The sequence below is a fragment of the Neopelma chrysocephalum genome, unplaced genomic scaffold (assembly GCF_003984885.1).
Source record: "Neopelma chrysocephalum unplaced genomic scaffold, ASM398488v2 Primary Assembly neopelma1_60, whole genome shotgun sequence".
Taxonomy (NCBI): Eukaryota; Metazoa; Chordata; class Aves; order Passeriformes; family Pipridae; genus Neopelma; species Neopelma chrysocephalum.
In genome coordinates this window covers 10,173,415-10,192,471 of record NW_020897715.1, presented here as the reverse complement: position 1 = coordinate 10,192,471, position 19,057 = coordinate 10,173,415, and the positions used below count along the sequence as shown (strand labels likewise).

The following is a 19,057-nucleotide window of genomic DNA, read 5'->3' as shown; positions in this document are numbered from 1 at the left end:
CCATTTCAACTATCTGCTAATTACCATGCTGGAAAAGATATTATATCCAGATTTTGTAATTGTTATTTAAAAAACCAAACAAACATATACGTGCTGTTAACACATGACAAAACATGAGCATCTCGGAACTATATGAAACCTACCACTTGCTTCATTTTATCAAAACAAGACAGGTGGCGTGCTCATCACCAAAAGCTGGCTGTCCTTACTGACATTATGTTACAATCAAGACATTACAGGCCCCTCGTTACTGACTGCAAACCAGAGACCAGAATGTTGAAAGAATTAATGCTTTCACCTTATTCTAACTGGTTAAATTTAGTTTCACTTGGCAACTTTGCCAGGTCAAAAAGGAGCAAATTAACTCAGACATCAAATCTTTCCACTATACATAGAAGTTGTTAGCAAACTCGCACATACTTTCCATCCATTTACGTTCACTGGCACCAAAGCACTGAGAGAGTATGAACTCCTTTCCCCTTTTCCCCCGAAGCGACATTCTCTGAAACCTTCATTACCTAAACTAAAAATAGTTATAGGACGACTAAAAGCAGTTACACATCTAAACCCAATATATAAGTCAACAGCTGATTATATTAAGAATGGGATACTCATTTGAGAATATCCTTACAAAAATCCCTAAGAAATCCCACGGCTTTTTATGATTCTTTTAAACCATAATCAATTTATAGCATAGAAACTGAGTCAACTTCTATGTAATCAAGGCTCCTCATGAAAAGTAAAGCTTTGCAATGACTCAATGTGCATTGTTCTCAACCTGCATAAGCCTGAAACACTGCAATCACTACCAAGAGCAGCTCACAGAATCTTCCCTCTAAAATCCACAGGAAGACATTTTCATCTTCCCCTCCTACTCGGAAATTCTCCTTATTGCTCTATTAGAAAATGGAGTCTGCCTTCTTCTGTCACAGCTACTGCCTTCCAAACACAATGCCCCTCTTTTGATATCTATGGGTAATTAAGTGCTTCTAATATAACTGTGACACTTCCATGCCTTTATTTTTCTTCCCAGTTTGCTCCAGGATCCTAACCTAAAATAGTCTTGACACCTCCACAAAAAGACTCTCCCTGCCCTAAAATGCTTGGTCTCTTCTTAACGTGCTAGATGAGGTTGGCAGGAGAGACTATACTGGGATCTAACTTTCAGTTCTTCTGTCCTCCACACCCTGCTGTCCCTTTGCCCACAAGTCCAGATCAGGGATGCAGGCAGGAAGGGATGCTGCTCACTGCTGCAGAAGAGAGACCTCCTCTGTATGGAAATGCAGAAACCTTCCTGTAAAAAGCCTTCCTTTTGCATTTGGAACAGACTTTGGTTTAAGTAAAGGCAAATTTTCCTATTCAAATGGGAAATGAGCAGAAAATCCAACACACATGAGTAAAAACTAACGTGCGTGAGAGTTCTCATGCCTAGTGAATAATTATTACCTGCAGAAACAGGCAGTGCAGATCCTGCTCCTCTCTCTTTTTTTGGGGGTGGTTTTTTTTTCCCCCTTCTTTTTTCTCTCCCTTTTTTCCTTTTCTTCAAGTATAGCATCAAAAGAAAACTAAGACCTCTTGGAGACATAAATGACGCATTTCTGCTCTGGAACAGCATCAGCATCTGGACACCTGGCAAAACATAGTTTAATACCTATTGTACCTATTTCTCAACCCCCCTGAAAGCAAACATGAAGAGTCTTGCCTTTCTTCTTATTTATCAACAACAATTAAAGCCAAGAGCGTCCAGAAGTCCATTTCAATGGATTTTGTTCTGGTTACATTACAACAGATTGCTTTGATCCGGGGGAGAGAGGAAGAGAGGAGGAGAGAACATCTTAAGTTCACAAAGCTAAAAGCCAAGATGCACAAAACTGAAGCATTCCAAAGTTAAAAATAATCGTCTTTAAACTGCAAGAGCAGAGCTGTAATTTTGAGCAGTACAGCATGACATCATGGTTTATGTGGGGCCAGCTCAATAAATCAAACTGTGCCTAATTAGAGATCATACTGCAAATCTACATTATTTAGATGAATAATTAAAACAGGACAGTCCATAACACAAGCCATATATGTTTACTAAAATATGTTTTTTTCAAACTTTTATGTTCACTGCTGCTTACAACTCTTTCATATTTAGTAAATTACAGACCCCTCAGCTTTTATTTTAGGCTGACTTCACTTTCAAGGAATTCTTCAATTAACTTTACATTGCTTCAAGCTCTTCATCCAATGAGAAAACAATCTGTGGTTTCTTACTTCTTCCAGTGCCAATGGCTGCCCTCCACGTTTGACTTGCAGACTTACTGTCTTAGAGCCAGGGTCTGTTTGTCTAAAATCAGCCTAGTTGTCATAGTATTTTGACAAGTTCTCTGTAAAAGGAGAACAAACCTTTGTGGTGGTTAAACTGCTAAGAATAATGAAGGTTGTTCTCACAACCTCAACAGATAAGTGCCAAAATCAAGGAACATTCAGCAATAAACCCAGAGCTGAAAGCCCTGACTACCTCAGTTGCCCTTCTTTCCCACCCACTCCAATTTTTCCCATTTCGACTTTTCTCAGTTGTTTTTCTAAAATGTGTGCTTTTTCTCAAATCTAAAAGCTATGACATGCTCAAACATTTACAGCCTAAAAAAACCCCAGTGCTATCAAACATTGCTATCTGTAGATGGTCAGGACGCCTCTGGAATTGCTGGAAATGCTGTGGAGACTTTGACTATCAGTTACTGTGTAGATAACGTTAAATCAAGAGCCAAAGAGTTTAATAAAAAGCATGAGCTGAACAAAAGGGACAGGATTCATTTCTTAACTGCACATTTTTCCTTCTAGACCTTGAGAGATTTGTAAGTACTTTTTTAATAACAGATTAAAAAACTGGAGAGACTTGGCAGCTCTCCTTCCTTTTCTCTTCTGACATTTGATTTGGTAAATGGGCCAACATACAGAGCATTAGAAGAACTGTAAAGGCAATGACTGAGAAGCAAAACATTTAACATTCTCAACAAAAAAGGACTATACAAAACTGAGAGATATGTCTATTAATGCAGTATTATGTTGTGCAAATAATTTTCTAATACAGAACATTAACCAAGCACAAGAGAAAGCATCATTCACTTCTTAATACACAGATTTTTAGATTAAAAAATCCAGAGGGTTTTAAAGGAATCAAAGTGCATGAAATATTACATGCACTGCACAGCACACATACATAAAGGTATGACAAATGAATCTCCCTCAACCACAGCCACCATGATCAGCACATCTTTAAAAAGAAATGTACCCTTCAGACTTCGATTTGAATTCTTTGTTACAATAAATATGCATCAAACTTGTAATTTTTTTTTAAATTTAAGACTGTCTTTGTGGACAGAAATATTATGACTGACCTCTGTTAACTGCAAGCATTCAGAGCCATAGCCATTCCAATTCTCTTACGTTGTCATGTGCAGCAACAGAGTTCTCAGAAATAAAAAAAGAAACCCTGTAACTATTTGGACATACTTCTGAAAGCAACAGTGAAAATTAAGAAAGGAGCCTTCCCAAAGAAGTATCTATTTTTGCAATGTGTGCTTTTAAAGCACAATGCTTACAGAATGAAATACTTCAGTTCTCTTGTGTAAACTTGTACAGATTGTTTGCTATTGATCTTTTGAGTCATGTTTTGGCAGTAAACTGGTATCCTTGTAGAAAATATAAGTACTGCAGAACAAGTGATGTAATCTACATCTATATTTAATTAATTTCTTCCTTTTTTGCTGTTAAATTTATATTTCAAAATAAATAATCTGAACTCCATACTTCAATTTCTTCCCCCGATTATGAGCTTTGTGATAATGAAAAACTTCAGAGGAGACAGCTTGTCTGTAGGATCATGGCTCCCTTAAGTCAAAGGACAGAACTCAGATGAAAGAAAGCAGTGTTTTTATCTGTACGCAAGATGTAGGACTATTAACTATTTTCTTAACTGAATGACAGAAAGTGACTCTATAAAACCAGTGCAAAAATTGATCTCAAGGAAGTGAAATCTAATTTTTTCACAGCGGATTTTTCTTTCCTCCTTGCCCCCAAGCTGCTTGTCTATTCAGAAAACAAAACAGAAAATGGCATTGTAGCAAGGCTATCCATATGGCCCAGGCATGTGCTGTGTGTGCAGTACATACACATACACTGCATGCTGATGTAGCCCAGAGCAAGTGCCACAATGTCCAGGTTTCTGGTCCTTTGTGGAGTACATAGCATGGTAGTTTGGATAGAAGTGGAAAGAGCATATGGAGGCAGGCAGCTGACAGAGTGAAACTAATGCAGTGCTCTTGACTGGTAATTACAGCTTTGCTCAGCCTCCAACTCTCAAATATGGTAATTCTTTAACCAACAAAAGAGACTGCTAGGAAAGGACAACAGTGAGTGAAAGTACATAAGGAGGAGCGTGTGCAAGAGATGGAACACGAGTGCTTTCCCCCTTTCCTCCTCTCAGGTTTCTCCCATCAACTGGGAACAACTACCCAAAGGCTTGAATCTCTTCTAAATCTGGTTACTCTAAAAATAAGAACATGGTCAAGACCAACATATAGAGAACAAATATAGGAATCCCATCTTTTACATTTTAGATTAATGTTTTCTTATCTCTCTGAAGCAGTGACTGATGCCAGCTTTTTCATACCTTTTCCTCGCTCTTCATGCACCAGTGTCAGTGCCTCTCTATCCTAATCTCCTTGTCACACTGCTTTCCACCTCCTCTGCACTGCCACCTGGGATCCAGTTACATGGGGAGCAGTAAAGATGAGGACAAGCACCATGCACCCACTTCTGGGTAACTACAAGCTTTGTCTCGTGAAATAAAGCAACTCTCCAGAGTTCATTTGAGAACATCACTAATGGCCCTTCAGATAGAATGGCAAGGAAAGAGCATATTTAAGATTTGAGAAAAATTAAAATCAACACAACTTGCAGGGATTTTATTAGAGGTTGAAACCCACATGAAATCTGTTTCAGTAATAAGCGAGAGATTTTTGCCTTACGTTACACAAAGGATTAGACAAAGGATGTAGTCCTTCTGACTAAGTTGTGACAATACAGATGCCAGAGAATTCTAAAGATCAGGATTATTTCCCAGTATAAATTACACTATTTCATGTTTTAGTTTTGGTCTTCTAAAAACAGACAAACCCCAAAGGAATATTATGCACAGAGCAGCCCAGAGTCTGCCTTTAGATACTGTCCAAATGACATACTACTTTGACCAAGAAGATAGCAATACCTCTGTTTCCATTAATTCTCTACTAAGAATCACAGGATTCAAATTGTTGATTTCCAGCATTACCTCATGCCCTGGCCTCTCACTGATTAATTAAAACTGTACACGTATAGGAAAAAGAACAAAAAAGCAGAACTGGAGTCCTGTGAACCAGCGTGTCCCTGATAAAAGAAACGGACTGCTGTTCTCAAGTCCTTTCCATAGGTTGATTGTGAATTGTAACCAGACAAGATCTCCTTTTTCAAGCTTCCAGTAACTGGCAAACATGTCTACTGCACAGGAAGTCATATTTATAGTTGCATTACTCCCCACAATATACCAATTCTCTTATAATCGGCAGTAGTTTCTAGGCCTGCTAAATGAAAGATCTTTTCCCTTGAGGTTGCAGCCTTTCAATGGGAAGTTTCCAAGTCTACAGTTCGTACGGGTGTGGAGGGAAAAAACACAGGACAGTACAGCCCCCACTTCATTATTACACAGTAAAGACATATCAGGCTTTTTTTTTTCTTTTTTTTTAAAAAAAGAAACAACTCTGGAATATTGGTATTGCAACTTGTGTTAATTACTCAGTTGAATCATCATTTAATGTACAATGTGTGTCTAACTTACCTACTTTTTACTATCTAGCTTTAAATTCTTCTTGCCTATAGACAGATAAAGAACTTATACTACATAAGCTTCATTATATGCTTGGGCAGGGCCTGTGAGCATGCAGACATTCCACAAGAAATCCAAAGCAGCAGCATATCGCTTCATTAAAGGGAAATATATTTCAGACTTCCCCAAACTACTGCAGGTGACAGTTAATAACTTGCTTGTGCATTTTTACAATCATTCTGCATACAGAAAATTATTAAGAAAACCCCAAACAGCTACTTGAAATTTTCAAACTGTCTTCCAGCAACCATATCAGAGTATTTAAAAGGGCACAGTGCTAACTTTGGCCAAGGATTCCCCCTCCTCTCTTAAATACAGAGAAAAAGAATACAATTTTTGAAGGAAGATAGATTAATACTTTACCAAAGGAGACATTCTTCAAAAGCCAAAAATCACTGCAAAAGTCATTCTTACCTAAAATTGGAAGAAAAGAGACAGAAGAAAGTAAGAATGATTAAGAATCATCCCTTGGAGCATTGCACCTTCAAAATAACAAGCATTCCTGAACAATATTTTACAGATATCATGACAGTTGTGGAACAAATCTAAAGAAAACAAGTTACACCAGAACAGGAAATTGCAATTTCTTTGAAACAATAATTAACCTTAAGAAGGAAACCACTACTAATATAAACAAACAAGTAATAAAGGAAACTGTTTTAGCACAGGGAAACCTGTCTTAAAGCAGGGGAACAAGGGAATATAAAAAGTTCTTCAGAAGTAATGGGTCTCTACAGAAAATTGGAGCAATTCTGTAGCAAGGATCACGCTTCTAATAGGTCATCTTCAAGGTTTCAAAGAGGAGGCTGGACCACAGAAATTCAGGAACTTTTAAATACAGGACTCAAATTTAAACTGAGTCTAATCAAATACTGCTGTCACTTACATGTAATCAGGAGAAGTCTGAAGGATATTTATCAGGCTAAACTGCTTTCATAATCATAGCTTTCATCATTGTTATTTATAAATAACTACAGTCAGAGTAAGCACAAGCATCATGGTGATTATTTCATTATATTAAATGGGAATCAGAAATGAGAAAAGATAAAAAATCTTGAATTTCTTTCATCATAAGATGACAATTCCAAAATTTTGCATGACAAACATGCATACAAAATTGAAAGCAGGTCTAATGTTTAGAATTCAAAATACTTTTCACATAAAAACTCATTCTCAAATCTGAAGTATTTTTTACTTTTTACTTTTACTGTTTGCAATTCTTAAACAGTTGCAAGCGAGCAGTAGTCCTCCTGTATTTACTCCACTGGGAGAAAAGAAGTTCATAGTGGTGTAAGAAAGTTGTAACTAAAATAAATACTAAAAAACAGAAACAATTTTATTTCAGATGTTAAGACAGCTATCTGCAAGAACAGCATTTCAGACTGTCCTTATTTGTTCTTGTTTATTATACTGATGTTCTTTGTGGCTTCTTGTATTTTAGCAACTGGAACATACACAGTAAAGCTAGCAACACAACACAAGTTTAGCAAAGGCAGCCATAACTGGATTTTAAAAAACTACCACAAAAAAGAGCAAGCAGCTTTACAAACAGTGGAACCAATGTGGTTTGGCATCCCATGAATTTGTGTCCTGTGGGGATTTGAAAAAAACTAAAGTAAGTCCAAAAGCTCATACCAAGATCTCTCTCTCCTACCTCGGAAGTCATTTGAATGAAATTTGTTGAAACTTATTATCATCAAAATCTGTTCCTCAGCTGGTCCATCCCCACCACTGGGAATGACTTTCAGAACAGCAGGTAAAAGTTCTTCTTCCCTAGAATAACAGGCCAATGACAGAAGTACCAGATCCAGTAGTTCCATTTTTATGAAGTGGCACTTAACACGAACTTTCCTGATGTCTGAATCAGCTTCTGAATATCATAAGTGTTAACTTTTGTGACTTCTTGTTATCTTTTAAACACATTTAGGAGAATCACTACAAAAGAAAAACCTTTATACAATGCTAAAATAGATCCTCCATCAGCAAATTCCAATATTTACCTGCAAGAAGATTTTAGTAAATTCAGAAATGGAAAATATTTGTTATGGTGATCTAAAAGACACCATACCAGTGCCTCATCACCCTCACAAAGTGAGTTTTTTCCTATCTCTCCTAAAGGGATTTGGGAAATGGAAATTTCCAAAGCTAGACAAATGGCAGAAAATAACATGTACAAATTAAGAATGCCACAGAGTTGCACTCAGGAAGTTGAAGAGGTTATCTCTGGAAACACCTTCTCAAATGGAAAAATGGTGGCAGCAGCAATTATGAGAGATGAGGGAAAGTCAGGCCTATCTAAAGACAAGACAAACAAACCCACCAATTCTCAGGAGAACACTTAGACCAAGAATGAAGGGAGATCTCTGTTGGTTAAGTTACTTGCTTTTCACATGCTGTTAAACCAAAGAGCAACAGGGCATTCGGAAACCCTCTGAATTACCCTGTAGCTATTTACATACTTGAGCTCACATCAAGGGCTCCAGGGTAGCTGAGCAGCAAGAAAGGAATGTCAAAGAGCAACAACCCTGCAAGGGGCTGGTTTACTGCAAGGGGCTGTTTTAGCCACCAGTGAACCAGGAACGAAGGCTTGGCCTCTGAGAAAGACCTAGAAGAGGTAGAGTCTCAAAAGAAGCACAAGAAATCTCATCACAAAGGCGTTGTCTGGGCCCTCCTCAAAAGCCAGAGGGAGCCAAAAGAAAGGCTCCAGGCACAGACCTTTGCACAGCTGTTCCACTGCATCGCAAGCATGAACCATCTCTCTTTGACACGTGATATCTTCCCAGCACAAACTTCGAGCATCATGCCTACCCTGAGATCATAATTTTCTTCAATTCCATTTGTTCTGTTTGGAGGTTTTAGATCTGGTTTGGTTTTGGTTTTTTTTATTTGTTTGTTTGGGGTTTTTTGGCTTTTTTTTCTTATTGTTTGGGGTTTTTTTGAGGTTTTTGGTTTTGGGTTTTTTTAACACTTAGATTCCCCATATCCTTCTGGTAACTTGTAATGAGAGACTGCTCAACTGATGAATGGATTACAGCAACATGCAAACTGGAAGATAAGATGCCAACACCAAAATGAAATAGTTTGCTGCAGGCTTCCTAGGGCCCTGGTATAACTAGGGTACCAGCAAAGGTCAGAGGAGGAAGGGCATACACAGCAAAAGTGAAATACTAAATCTTCACCGTTCTGGAGACTTCATAGGCTTTTTCTGAATAGGTAAGAATCTAATGTTGGCCTTTTGCATCCCCCCATATCTTTGGTGAAATACAAGATAAAAACTACTGAAGTACCAAGATGACCCTACAAAGCATTTGAGAAAGCTACCTATCTGCACGCAGAAACACATGGTGACCTGTGGTATTATCAGACAAGGTGTCTGAAGCTCAAGAACACACCACAAATGCCAACCAAAGAAAAGCATGTGCAAAAGTCAAACTACTCCTTAGTTAATCTAGATATAAGTAGCCCAAAAAATAAGACTACGAACTATAGTTCTGGCCATTTAACCCACTTAGTTCTTTTGGCTTGGTACACTTGTTATCTGGCCACCTGAGCCAGGACACTGCTGCCAAAATCTGTTTCCTGCCTTTCAGGCCCTTCCTCAATCAGAGCTTCCTCTGAATTTGTGAGTCTGACTGAGCCAAGGAGCCAGACAGAGCTTGCTCTCTCCCCGCAGGGCTGTTTGTCACTATGTGCAGCAAGAGGCAACTACAACTTGATGAACTTGAGAGTGGGCCATGTCCTGCTTCATAAAACTGCAGAAGAAACGAAGGTACAAGTTTTATGGAACGGTTTCTTTTTTCACTTCTACTTCATTTAGTGTCTTTCAATTTTGAGAAAAAACTTTTAAGCTTTGTTTATTTTCTAGTTGAAAGTGCAAAAGAAGAGGGGTTTAGGCAAAAAGCAAAAAATCAGTTCTACAGCCAAGGTACTGGCTATTTAGCCAGAAGAAAACAAAAGCCAGAAATACCATTTCACTGCTCAAACTGAAAGACAGATTCTAGAAACACAGCTTACATAAAGGCACGTGTCAAACAATATGCTTATTTTTGCCTAAACACTGACTCACCGAATAAAATCTATGTTACTCTTTTATATAAACAGTTCCTTTAAAAGCAGTAAAATTAAATACAGACAACATTAAGCTGAACGTGAACTTTTGCCATCCCCATTCAGGCATCCATGTAATTATAATCATTAACTCCATTAGCATGTGTTCCATGTTGAGAACTCTTGAGTTTTTTAATGATATGTTTCCATTAAGAATTTACTCATCCAGTGCATCTTTTCAGATTAAAAGATCATAGGATAAGTTCATTTCCTTTAAGATATGTTTCCAAAATGCAGTCAGAAACTGCATATAAAATTTTATCTCAGGCATCAGTATGGCCTTTATTAGAAGTAGCTGAGCCGTACAGAACTAAGGTTTTTTCTTTTTCTGGCTAATTATTCACTTTGACCATTCTTTTCTCTTAAGGCAATGTTATTTCCAAGAAATGTCACTTATCTAAGTATCAAGGTTGTTTACATTCTACACAAATGTTACGCTCTCAAGCTTTCGTTTTTCAAAATGTCAAAAAGTAAAGGGGATGATGCTGTGCTTGTAAAAACATTCTTTATTAACAGAATGAGTCTCATGGCATTTTAGGTTTCCCACAAGACATTTTTCTGTCTATCATTTTAGAACTTTTTCCCACACATCATGTTCCTGATATAGGCTTTGGCAGGTTGTGAGATGTGAGCTGGCTGGAAAACTATAGCTTGCTTTCAGCATGCTCTTGTACAGTTAAACAGTAAGCACTTTTTGCACAAGATAATTCAGACTGAGCAGCTCACACAGAGAAAAGACAACAGTTTCAGCTGAGGAAAGCTGAAGAATGCCAAAGACTTTGTGACAATTCTACAGAGAAAACAAAAGAATCTTGAAAAAATAATCAGCATTACTTGCAAATTCTACACTGACTTCATTCTAGTCTCCTAAGAGAGACTCAAGAGAGTCTGACAGCTAAAGGACACACATACAAAACCAGCAGAGCAAATGCCGTCTTCAGGTACAAAAGAGGCCCAATCAGCCAGCCCTCAATAAAGAGAACGACCAAGATTTAAAAGTGTATCAGAGAACATGCTCAAGATTTCTTGATCAGTAAGTTCAATTTCCCAAGTATTTCATTAAGGCATCAATAGGTGAATCAGATTTGATGGGAACCATTGTACCTGCAGCCCAAGGAAGTTTCAAAAGCTGGAGAGAGCATCACAAACTGGCTGTTTGCATTTTGTAAGCTTTTATCTGTACAAATACACAAGAAGAAACAGGAGACTTTATTGACAGACGGCAACTGACTCATGGTCCTGTTGCAAAGCTTACTAATGTCATAACACTATCACTGCTAAACCCATGAATGTGAAAAAGACTTTAGTTGATAAGAATCAGAATTAATGTAAGAAGAGAGAAAGTTTCTAAAGCTGTCTGGATCACAGATATCTAATGGCACTTTTCATTTAGCCTTATGGTCAGCTATCTGCAGAAAGTGTATTTAATGTTTCATAAACATGGACTTTAAAACAAAAGTGCTTCTAATCAGATTTGGCAGGAAAGGGAGAAATGCATACATAGAATGAGGTAAGTGTGATCTTGCCCAGCTGAAGAACAGGGAATGGCAGGGCTTCAGGCCATGACTCACACAGACACTAAACAGTAGAGAGCTACAGATAATTCTCAGGTAAACTTTGCATGAGCCACTACGTCATCCTTCTCTACCCTTCCTGCATTAATCATGTCATTAGTAACCTGACGCAGCCCGAGAAGAATGTCTGATTTACAGGGAGCAGAGCAATGCTAGCAGAACAAACACTTTGGCAGGTCAAAAAAGGAAAGACCAACCTAAATTTCATTTCAGTTTGAACCACACCCTAAAAGAACATGGAAACTAGAAAAAGAAAACCCCAAAAAAGATATCTTCCCACCGTGAGATTGTATACTTCATTCAAAGTTCCTGATGAACCAGTTACTTAGAGTACAAATATGAAGGATTTGCAAAAGTGCACGGATAAAGAGCCAGTCCAAACACGTACCTAAACAAAGCAAAGAAGGAAAAAAAACCCCAAGCTTTCTTTTGAAGTTTTCACCACAGTTACGTAATTTCCATGTTAGTCTAGATGTTTTTAAACATCTTTCATAGCGTATAGCTGTGAATCAATTGCACAATGAGTACAACGTGTACTGTTAGGATTCATGTCTCAGCCAGGTATCTTGGCTACTCCACTAAATATAGGAAGGACAAGGGAAAACACAGGAGCAAGAGAAAATCTGAAAATTTCAGAATTTCTTTTTTAAATTATTACTAATTCTGAATTGATAGCAGTCACTTCAGTAAATGTGGCTATAATTTAGAATATTGTACATGGCTATTTCACCTTAAACGTCTTGAAAACGTAATGATCAGTTGAAGGAAGGGCAGATCACTTCCATTCACTTTAAGCAAATAAAAACCCCTGCGGATTACTTTAAAAGCAGAATTAAATTATCCTCAGTTTCTTGAAACAAAGAAAATGATCACCCAAAACATGCAAGGGGTAGCAGCAGGTAGTAGCAGCAGCAGCTGCGTTATTAAGTCCCCTAAAGCCATTTCACAGTAGCAATTCTCAGAAGATCATCCACAGAAAATGGCAAACCCACTGCTTATGGGGTTTTGTTCAGGTTCTTGTGGCTTCATCTGCTTCTAATTTTTTCTAAGTGAGCTGCCTATTTTCTTTTTATCTTTCCTTCCCATAGAACACTCCTTTTTCCCTCACTTTCCTCTCATTTTATCTTAGTATCAATCCTGTGAACTGTCAAATTGATTTCTTAGCTTCACGACTTTAAACGACAGGGTTGCAGGTCTACTTTCCGTCTTAAAGCAAAGCTCTAGAAATTGAAATCTCCTTTGTCTTTGACCCCCTATAATGGTTGCACGTGAGCTACTGATAACTGAAGTGACACATTTAGATAAAAACATCTGATCATTTTGTTCTTAATCATTAATAATGGCATCCTTTCTTCAATATTAAAAGTAATGTACAAAATAGGACCGACTGTATACCTACAATGTTAAGACAATGTATCAAAATAACAAAGAACGCAAAAAAGCAAAGAAAATGCATTTATCTTCTGACACCAGTTTGGAAAGTATCTCCATCGTGCCATGACAGTAGGCCTAATTCTCTCCTTAAAATTGAATCAAGATGTTTTGAATGTTTGCTCAACTTATGTAAATGATATGTCCCTTTTCTGGCTTCTTGCTCTAAAGTCAACATTGACTTGAGAGAAGCAAAAGGCTGTTTTGTCCCTGATAGTTGTTCAATGTCATATGTAGAAAAACGCTATAACCCCATATCTCAAACAGGCAGTAATTTGCCTTAAAACTATTCCCTTTCTCATCAGTTTTTTTGAAGGTCAGCTAAAGAGTATGTGGGCAACAGTGAAAAATCTCTCAGAAGAATGCCTACATCAATAAACAGGGTTTGCCAGAAAACGGGAGGTTGGTAAGAGAGTTTGTGCTTCATTCAGCAAAGGTGGTAAGGACAGTTTAACAATTTCGTTTTATTTTGGGAGGAGTGGGGGTGTCTGGCTTGTCTTTTTTAATTTAAGACCTGAAACCAAAGAAGAGATTTAGAGATACAATGCCAACAGAATAATGAATATTCTATAGTGTATGTGAACACCCTGGGGAAAACCTGCACTGGGATAAACAAAAGATTCCATCTTCCCCTGCCCTGAGGAGTATAAACCAGGCTCACAGTTTACACCTGATCTAATGGTGGCTTTCAAAACAAATACATTTCATACATATCTAGCAAATATTCCTCTTTCCACTGTGCACCCAAAACCTTCTCTTGGAAAAAAGGCCTCTTCCTCGACAAAGACTTCAAGGGTATCTTTCAAATCTGCCAATAGCTTGCATTACACAGTACACCTAAAAATTTTAAACTGATTTTTGTCTCCTCTGAGAAAGCTGTCTGCTCCAAATGGCCCAGACACACTCAGCAGAAAGCCAAGGAACTCTTTAGAACATATAAAGTATCTGTCACATGGGGTGAGCCCGTGTGTGCCTCTAACACATACTAAAGGGTGACAAGAGCTTTCCACAGTTTTGAGGACACATCTGGGTCCTTAGAGGCCTTTCTTATATCTTCCTTTGTGCCACTGCCTCCTGCCATGTCCACATCTAAAAAGGGTCTCAAAAATTAACTCACGCCTTGGAAGTAACATGCACATGGACTTTGTCAGTACAGGCTGTAGAAAGGTAAGGAGGAGGAACACTCACAGCCCACTCAGCCTGCACACCTAGTGTAGTGAGAGTCCTCCCCCAGGAAGCTGCAGTTTCCCCAAAGGAACATGCAGTGGAGTTTGCATGTCTGTTATATGCCCCATGCAAATTCACAGAGTTTTCTGGTGGTGGGAACTGAATTTGATACCTTCTTGCCAACTTAAAAATCCACGCCTAGTGAAGAAAAACAAAATCAAAGACACAAAACAGATAATGGCTGCAGAGACACCAGAAAAATGTAATGACTATAACAAAAGGCAACAGCAAGAGTGTGACAAGGGTGTATTAATGGGTCAAAATCCAGGCTGAAATGACTCAGAGTCAGAATCAAATCCCAGCAAATCTCCTTCAGAGACTGCAGGCCTTCATGCAGTTTTATTCAAGTTCTCTTGGGATCATTAAAAAGAAGGCTTTATCTGGTCTTTCACCTCTCAGTCAGAAGGGCACCTTACCAAAACAGGTATCCCCTTTTAGCAGAGCAGAAACAGGCTCAGAAGCATCAAACTGTACCCTCTGAAAGAAGGGCAGCAAGTCAGAGCAGAGCACAAACAACTCTTACCAAACTGCCACTGGTGCAATGCAAATATTTTCTTGAAGTGATTGTAAAACTTTGGTAAGAAAATGCTGGTCAAGAGAGTTTATACAACTACTACTCAAAGAGCACATCAACAGGCAATAAATGTGGAGAGAGGCGACAGCACTGGAGTGACTTAGGCATTTTATCCCATTTATTCAAGGGAAGGCATGTCTAACTATCCTAAACTACAGCATTCCTCTTTCAAAATGCTGCCTACCTTTGGAACCAGGACTTCCATGCACCCCATATACTTCAATTTTTCTGCTTTTTTATTAATGCATATGTAGGCATCATTCCGAGTACACAAGAGAGAGCAGTACATTGTGATTTTGAGTATTACTACATTCACATGTAACTACTCACAAAATCGATACCTTTAACCCATCCATGCCAGGCCTTATCTCAATTATCAGCCTTAAACAGCTCAGTAACACAAAGGTTAAAACATGAATTGAACAAAAATCTCAGTTCCTTGGATTTAAAAAAACCCACCAAATCAATCCTGAAGTCCTACTCTTTTCACTAAAAAATTCACAGATTTTCAAACAGAGCTCTCTAAGCAGTAAGGCATCATATTCCCTGATGTTCCTTGTGCACCATGGAAGAGCCCTTGAAGGGGACAGTCACAACAGCCTGGTTTTAGTTTCTTTCAGAATACCAAGACAAGTGCCAAATTCCTCTATACATTTGATGGAGAGGTATTTTAGCTGGATGCATAAAGATGAAGGAGAAAGGCCAGAATACATTGAGATCAAAAAGGGACACTCACAGAACTGGCAGAAATTATGAAGTGAACAGAAAAGAAACCCACCACATTTTGGGCATGGGTGAGACATGGAACAGACCTCTCTACAGTTGGCAGAAAAGCAACAGAAAGCCCCAAAATTAAACTTGCTGCAAACCATTACTCAGGGAGTAACTCAAAATAGTAAAGCGCTATTTGGTTCTTAAAAAAAGTACTATGACAATGTGTCAAAAAGTGTTACACTATCTTATTATGACTTCAGTATTTGTGAAAGCTATGTAGAATGACTTTCAGTTATATGTAAACGCTATGTAAAAAGTTTCCTTTCTCTCAGCATGGAGGGCTTGGAGGGTTGAATTCTAGCAAGAAATCCCCGAGAGCCCGCCCTCATTTCCTTGAGGATTTAACATATTGGACAAGTCACTGGGGTCTTGACAGGTGCACCAAATTCACATCTGGTATTTTCCTACTACCTCCTTCTCTGACTAAAGACAAGAAAGGACCAGAAAGCATCTTATTGTGCTATATTGAAAATCAGGAAAAGAATTTTTTTTCCTTCTTTTGAAGCAGAGAATTTCCTTAGGTACATCCTGTTATACTGGTCAAAACCAACCCAATATACTGTGAAGAAAAAAAAATCCCTTATATAACACATTTTTAACATCATTATTACAAGAAAACAAGTTAATTAAATGCCTCATGATAAATCTCCTTGAAAAGCCAAGGAGACAGATTGATGGATCAACATACTTTCCCATATCTTGGATTGCTAGATGATTTCATAAGGTGAATGTTTACACTGCATTTTACAGAATTTTTTTTTGTTTAACCAACAGTTAGTAAAACAGGATTCTGGTTTTATCTCCCTCCTGTGTCTGAGTCGGTAACTGTCCACTAATTAGATAAAGTTTCTCAAAAGGTTGGCCCTTTTTGACTTCAGAGACTGAATTCCATGCTTCACTGTCAAGAATTTGGAACTTAAATAAGAAAGCCATTACAGATCCAAAATTTGGTGCCTGTAACATTAAAACACAAAGATAAGCAAAATATAAGCGACAATGCAGGGCATCTGTAGTTTTAAAAACTCAAACATGCTTCTTTTGTTATAGGGCATTATTGGAGCCTTTGTGGTGTTTGTTATCATATTAAAATAGCCAACAGAAAAGTGCCCGAATGGCACATTAACTGAAAAAACACGAGGAAGATTATCGTGGGAGTACTTGAGATTACCTGACATTGACACAGAGACAATTATACACATCCAAAAAGCACCAGGAAATCAACATAGCCTAGTAGAACTTTAGAAATCTAAGAGTTCAAGAAAGAGTTATCCAGAACACATGAGCTAACCCAGACTAACTGGTGCCTTCTCCCTCTACTCTGTCATTATCCATCAGTAATAGTTGGTTTAATACTAGCAATATATTATGCGGTTTTTCACTCTTGGCAATAACTTCCAGAAACAGCAGACAAATATAAAATATAATTCAGTCTGAAACAACTGTGTGTGTATATTGCATGAGTTGCTACCAGCAAATAACAAAAATATGCCTTGCTGCATCCAAATAATCCCTTCCCTTTCTTTTCTGTTACATCCTTGGATCATCATCTAAAAACACAGATCATGCTCTTTTCATTCCTCCGCACATCGCAGGGCTGAGTTCGGTTTCACTCAGGTCTTCCTTCCAGTATCCTGCCTTTTATCTCCTTGTGCACCTCACCTGAGCAACTTGGTCACACCTCTGTAAAAAAGACCAACCTTTGCCAGTACACCGTTCAACATCCCGGAGCTCCCTGGCTGTGGGCTATGCTTTTCAAAGGGCCCTTCAAGAGCAGTGACCCAGCCTCACAAACTCGGGAATCTCCAAAAATGAAATTACCTGTATAAGTTCTAGCAGCTAGAATTTGCTCACTCCTTACCAACATAAATGAATATTTTTCAAACTGCAGAAGAATACAGGAAAAAAGTACAGAAGAAACAAGTCTTTAAATGAAACAATAATTCAAGGGTAAATAGCTGTGCTTTATTTTAATATTCTTACAGGCATCTGCTAGACTTCATTGCAGTTAATCATATCATTCATGTGCAACTTTTTAAATGGTAGAATCTTTACTCAATCTATTCTAACTCTTAATAAATTATTTTTATATAAATTTATCAAGTTAATGCTGAAATAAGGACCTCTGCAATCTAAAGAAATCTCTCAAGCAATATTTACTTATGCTTGCTAAAACTAATCATTTACTTTTGAATTTTACTGCAGATTCATACTATAAGAGACACAGTTCTGGAGACAACTAAGAGGAAATTTAGGGGAAAATATCCCTAACTATCAGCAGAAGAGCTCTGAACCGGTAAGAATTATTTCTATTTGCAGGTTTTTAAGTGGGTGCTACTGAAAAATATTAATAAAATATAAAGACACTTCTCAAGTATGAATTTTTCAGTACGATGAAAATAACAATAACCTGTACATATAGGACGCTTTTTGTAGATAACTTGGTAGACTGACTAGTAAAAACTGTTAGATCTTTCAAAAACCAAAGCATTCCTTAATTTCTTTGCAAAAATTTAGAAGATTTTCTCACACTTCCTACACTGGGAATGTGAGGGCATTGCTCCATTTATCCAATTCTTTTAAATTCTAAGTCATAGAACGCACTGGGGGGAAAATGGGATTTTGTTCTACTTACTAAGGAACTCACTTGATTAAATTAGTGAAAAGCTTGTTAGATATCAAATCAGTTTTTGAGTGTAAAGTAAATGTGAAAATGTGTTCTAAGTAGATTTGTATTTCTCTCACGTCACTTTTTCAAGTCAAAGATACCGCTTAAAAATAGTAAACAAAACTATCAAAAGTTTTGATATGTGAATCCTCCATATGTTTAAAAAGCAGGTTCATAGAGCCAGCAATATCATTATATTAGACACATACAGTGGTTAACTCATCTGCTTTTGCCATTTGCACACTAGAGCAACAAGCAATGGTTTTTTTGGACTGAAATAATGTTTCTGTAAACACATTCTGGAATTTTACTGTTTCGTTTAAACTAATGTGGATCTTACGGTAAGTGGCCCTGGGAGAAAGCACATTTCTGATGTCTTTGCACGAAACACATACCTTCCTGAAACACTTCCTGTCTTGCACCCGTGTTTGGATATTATCACTGTTGTCTGACAAGAATGAGGTCAGCTAGGATTTGGAGGGATACTTTACAGCAGCTGTCCGGCAGTTCTTTGAAACTCCACAAGCCTTTAACTCCTGAACTGCCTCACCAAGACACCTTAGTCTTGCAGGGACACTGGAAGAACAATGACTTTTCAGGGTGCACAGGATGGAGGTCACTGAACAGTCTCAAAGCGCTTAACTGAGGGAAATGAAAGGCCAAGCTTTTCAGGTGGGCAAAAATGAGAAAGATCACAAAGAGGACATGTGATGTGAAACTGAGAAGTGTTGCCACCTTTGCAGCAGTCAGGCTGAAACAGGGATGGGGAGGCAAGACAACAGGATATATGCAGAAGA

General features: G+C 38.0%; 2 protein-coding genes across 7 annotated transcripts in view; one reads left to right on the top strand and one right to left on the bottom strand.

The window, feature by feature from the left end:
- CMSS1 (cms1 ribosomal small subunit homolog) overlaps positions 1–19,057 on the bottom strand; it is a 224,489-nt gene that overhangs the window by 105,824 nt on the left and 99,608 nt on the right. For 2 of the 5 annotated variants that reach the window (XM_027681078.1, XM_027681080.1), the window contains exon 2: positions 6,272–6,322. The exons of the other annotated variants lie outside the window; for them this stretch is intronic. In XM_027681078.1, coding sequence (XP_027536879.1) covers positions 6,272–6,322 — 51 coding nt within the window. The remainder of the gene's footprint in view (positions 1–6,271; positions 6,323–19,057) is intronic. 5 annotated transcript variants of the gene reach the window in all.
- FILIP1L (filamin A interacting protein 1 like) overlaps positions 1–19,057 on the top strand; it is a 188,028-nt gene that overhangs the window by 72,778 nt on the left and 96,193 nt on the right. Inside the window, exons 1-2 of one of the 2 annotated variants that reach the window (XM_027681072.1) lie at positions 9,661–9,677; positions 17,798–17,888. The gene's annotated coding sequence lies outside the window, so the exon portion shown is untranslated. Of the gene's footprint in view, positions 1–9,660; positions 9,678–17,797; positions 17,889–19,057 lie in introns of those variants that run through there. The other variant, XM_027681071.1, reaches the window with a different exon arrangement.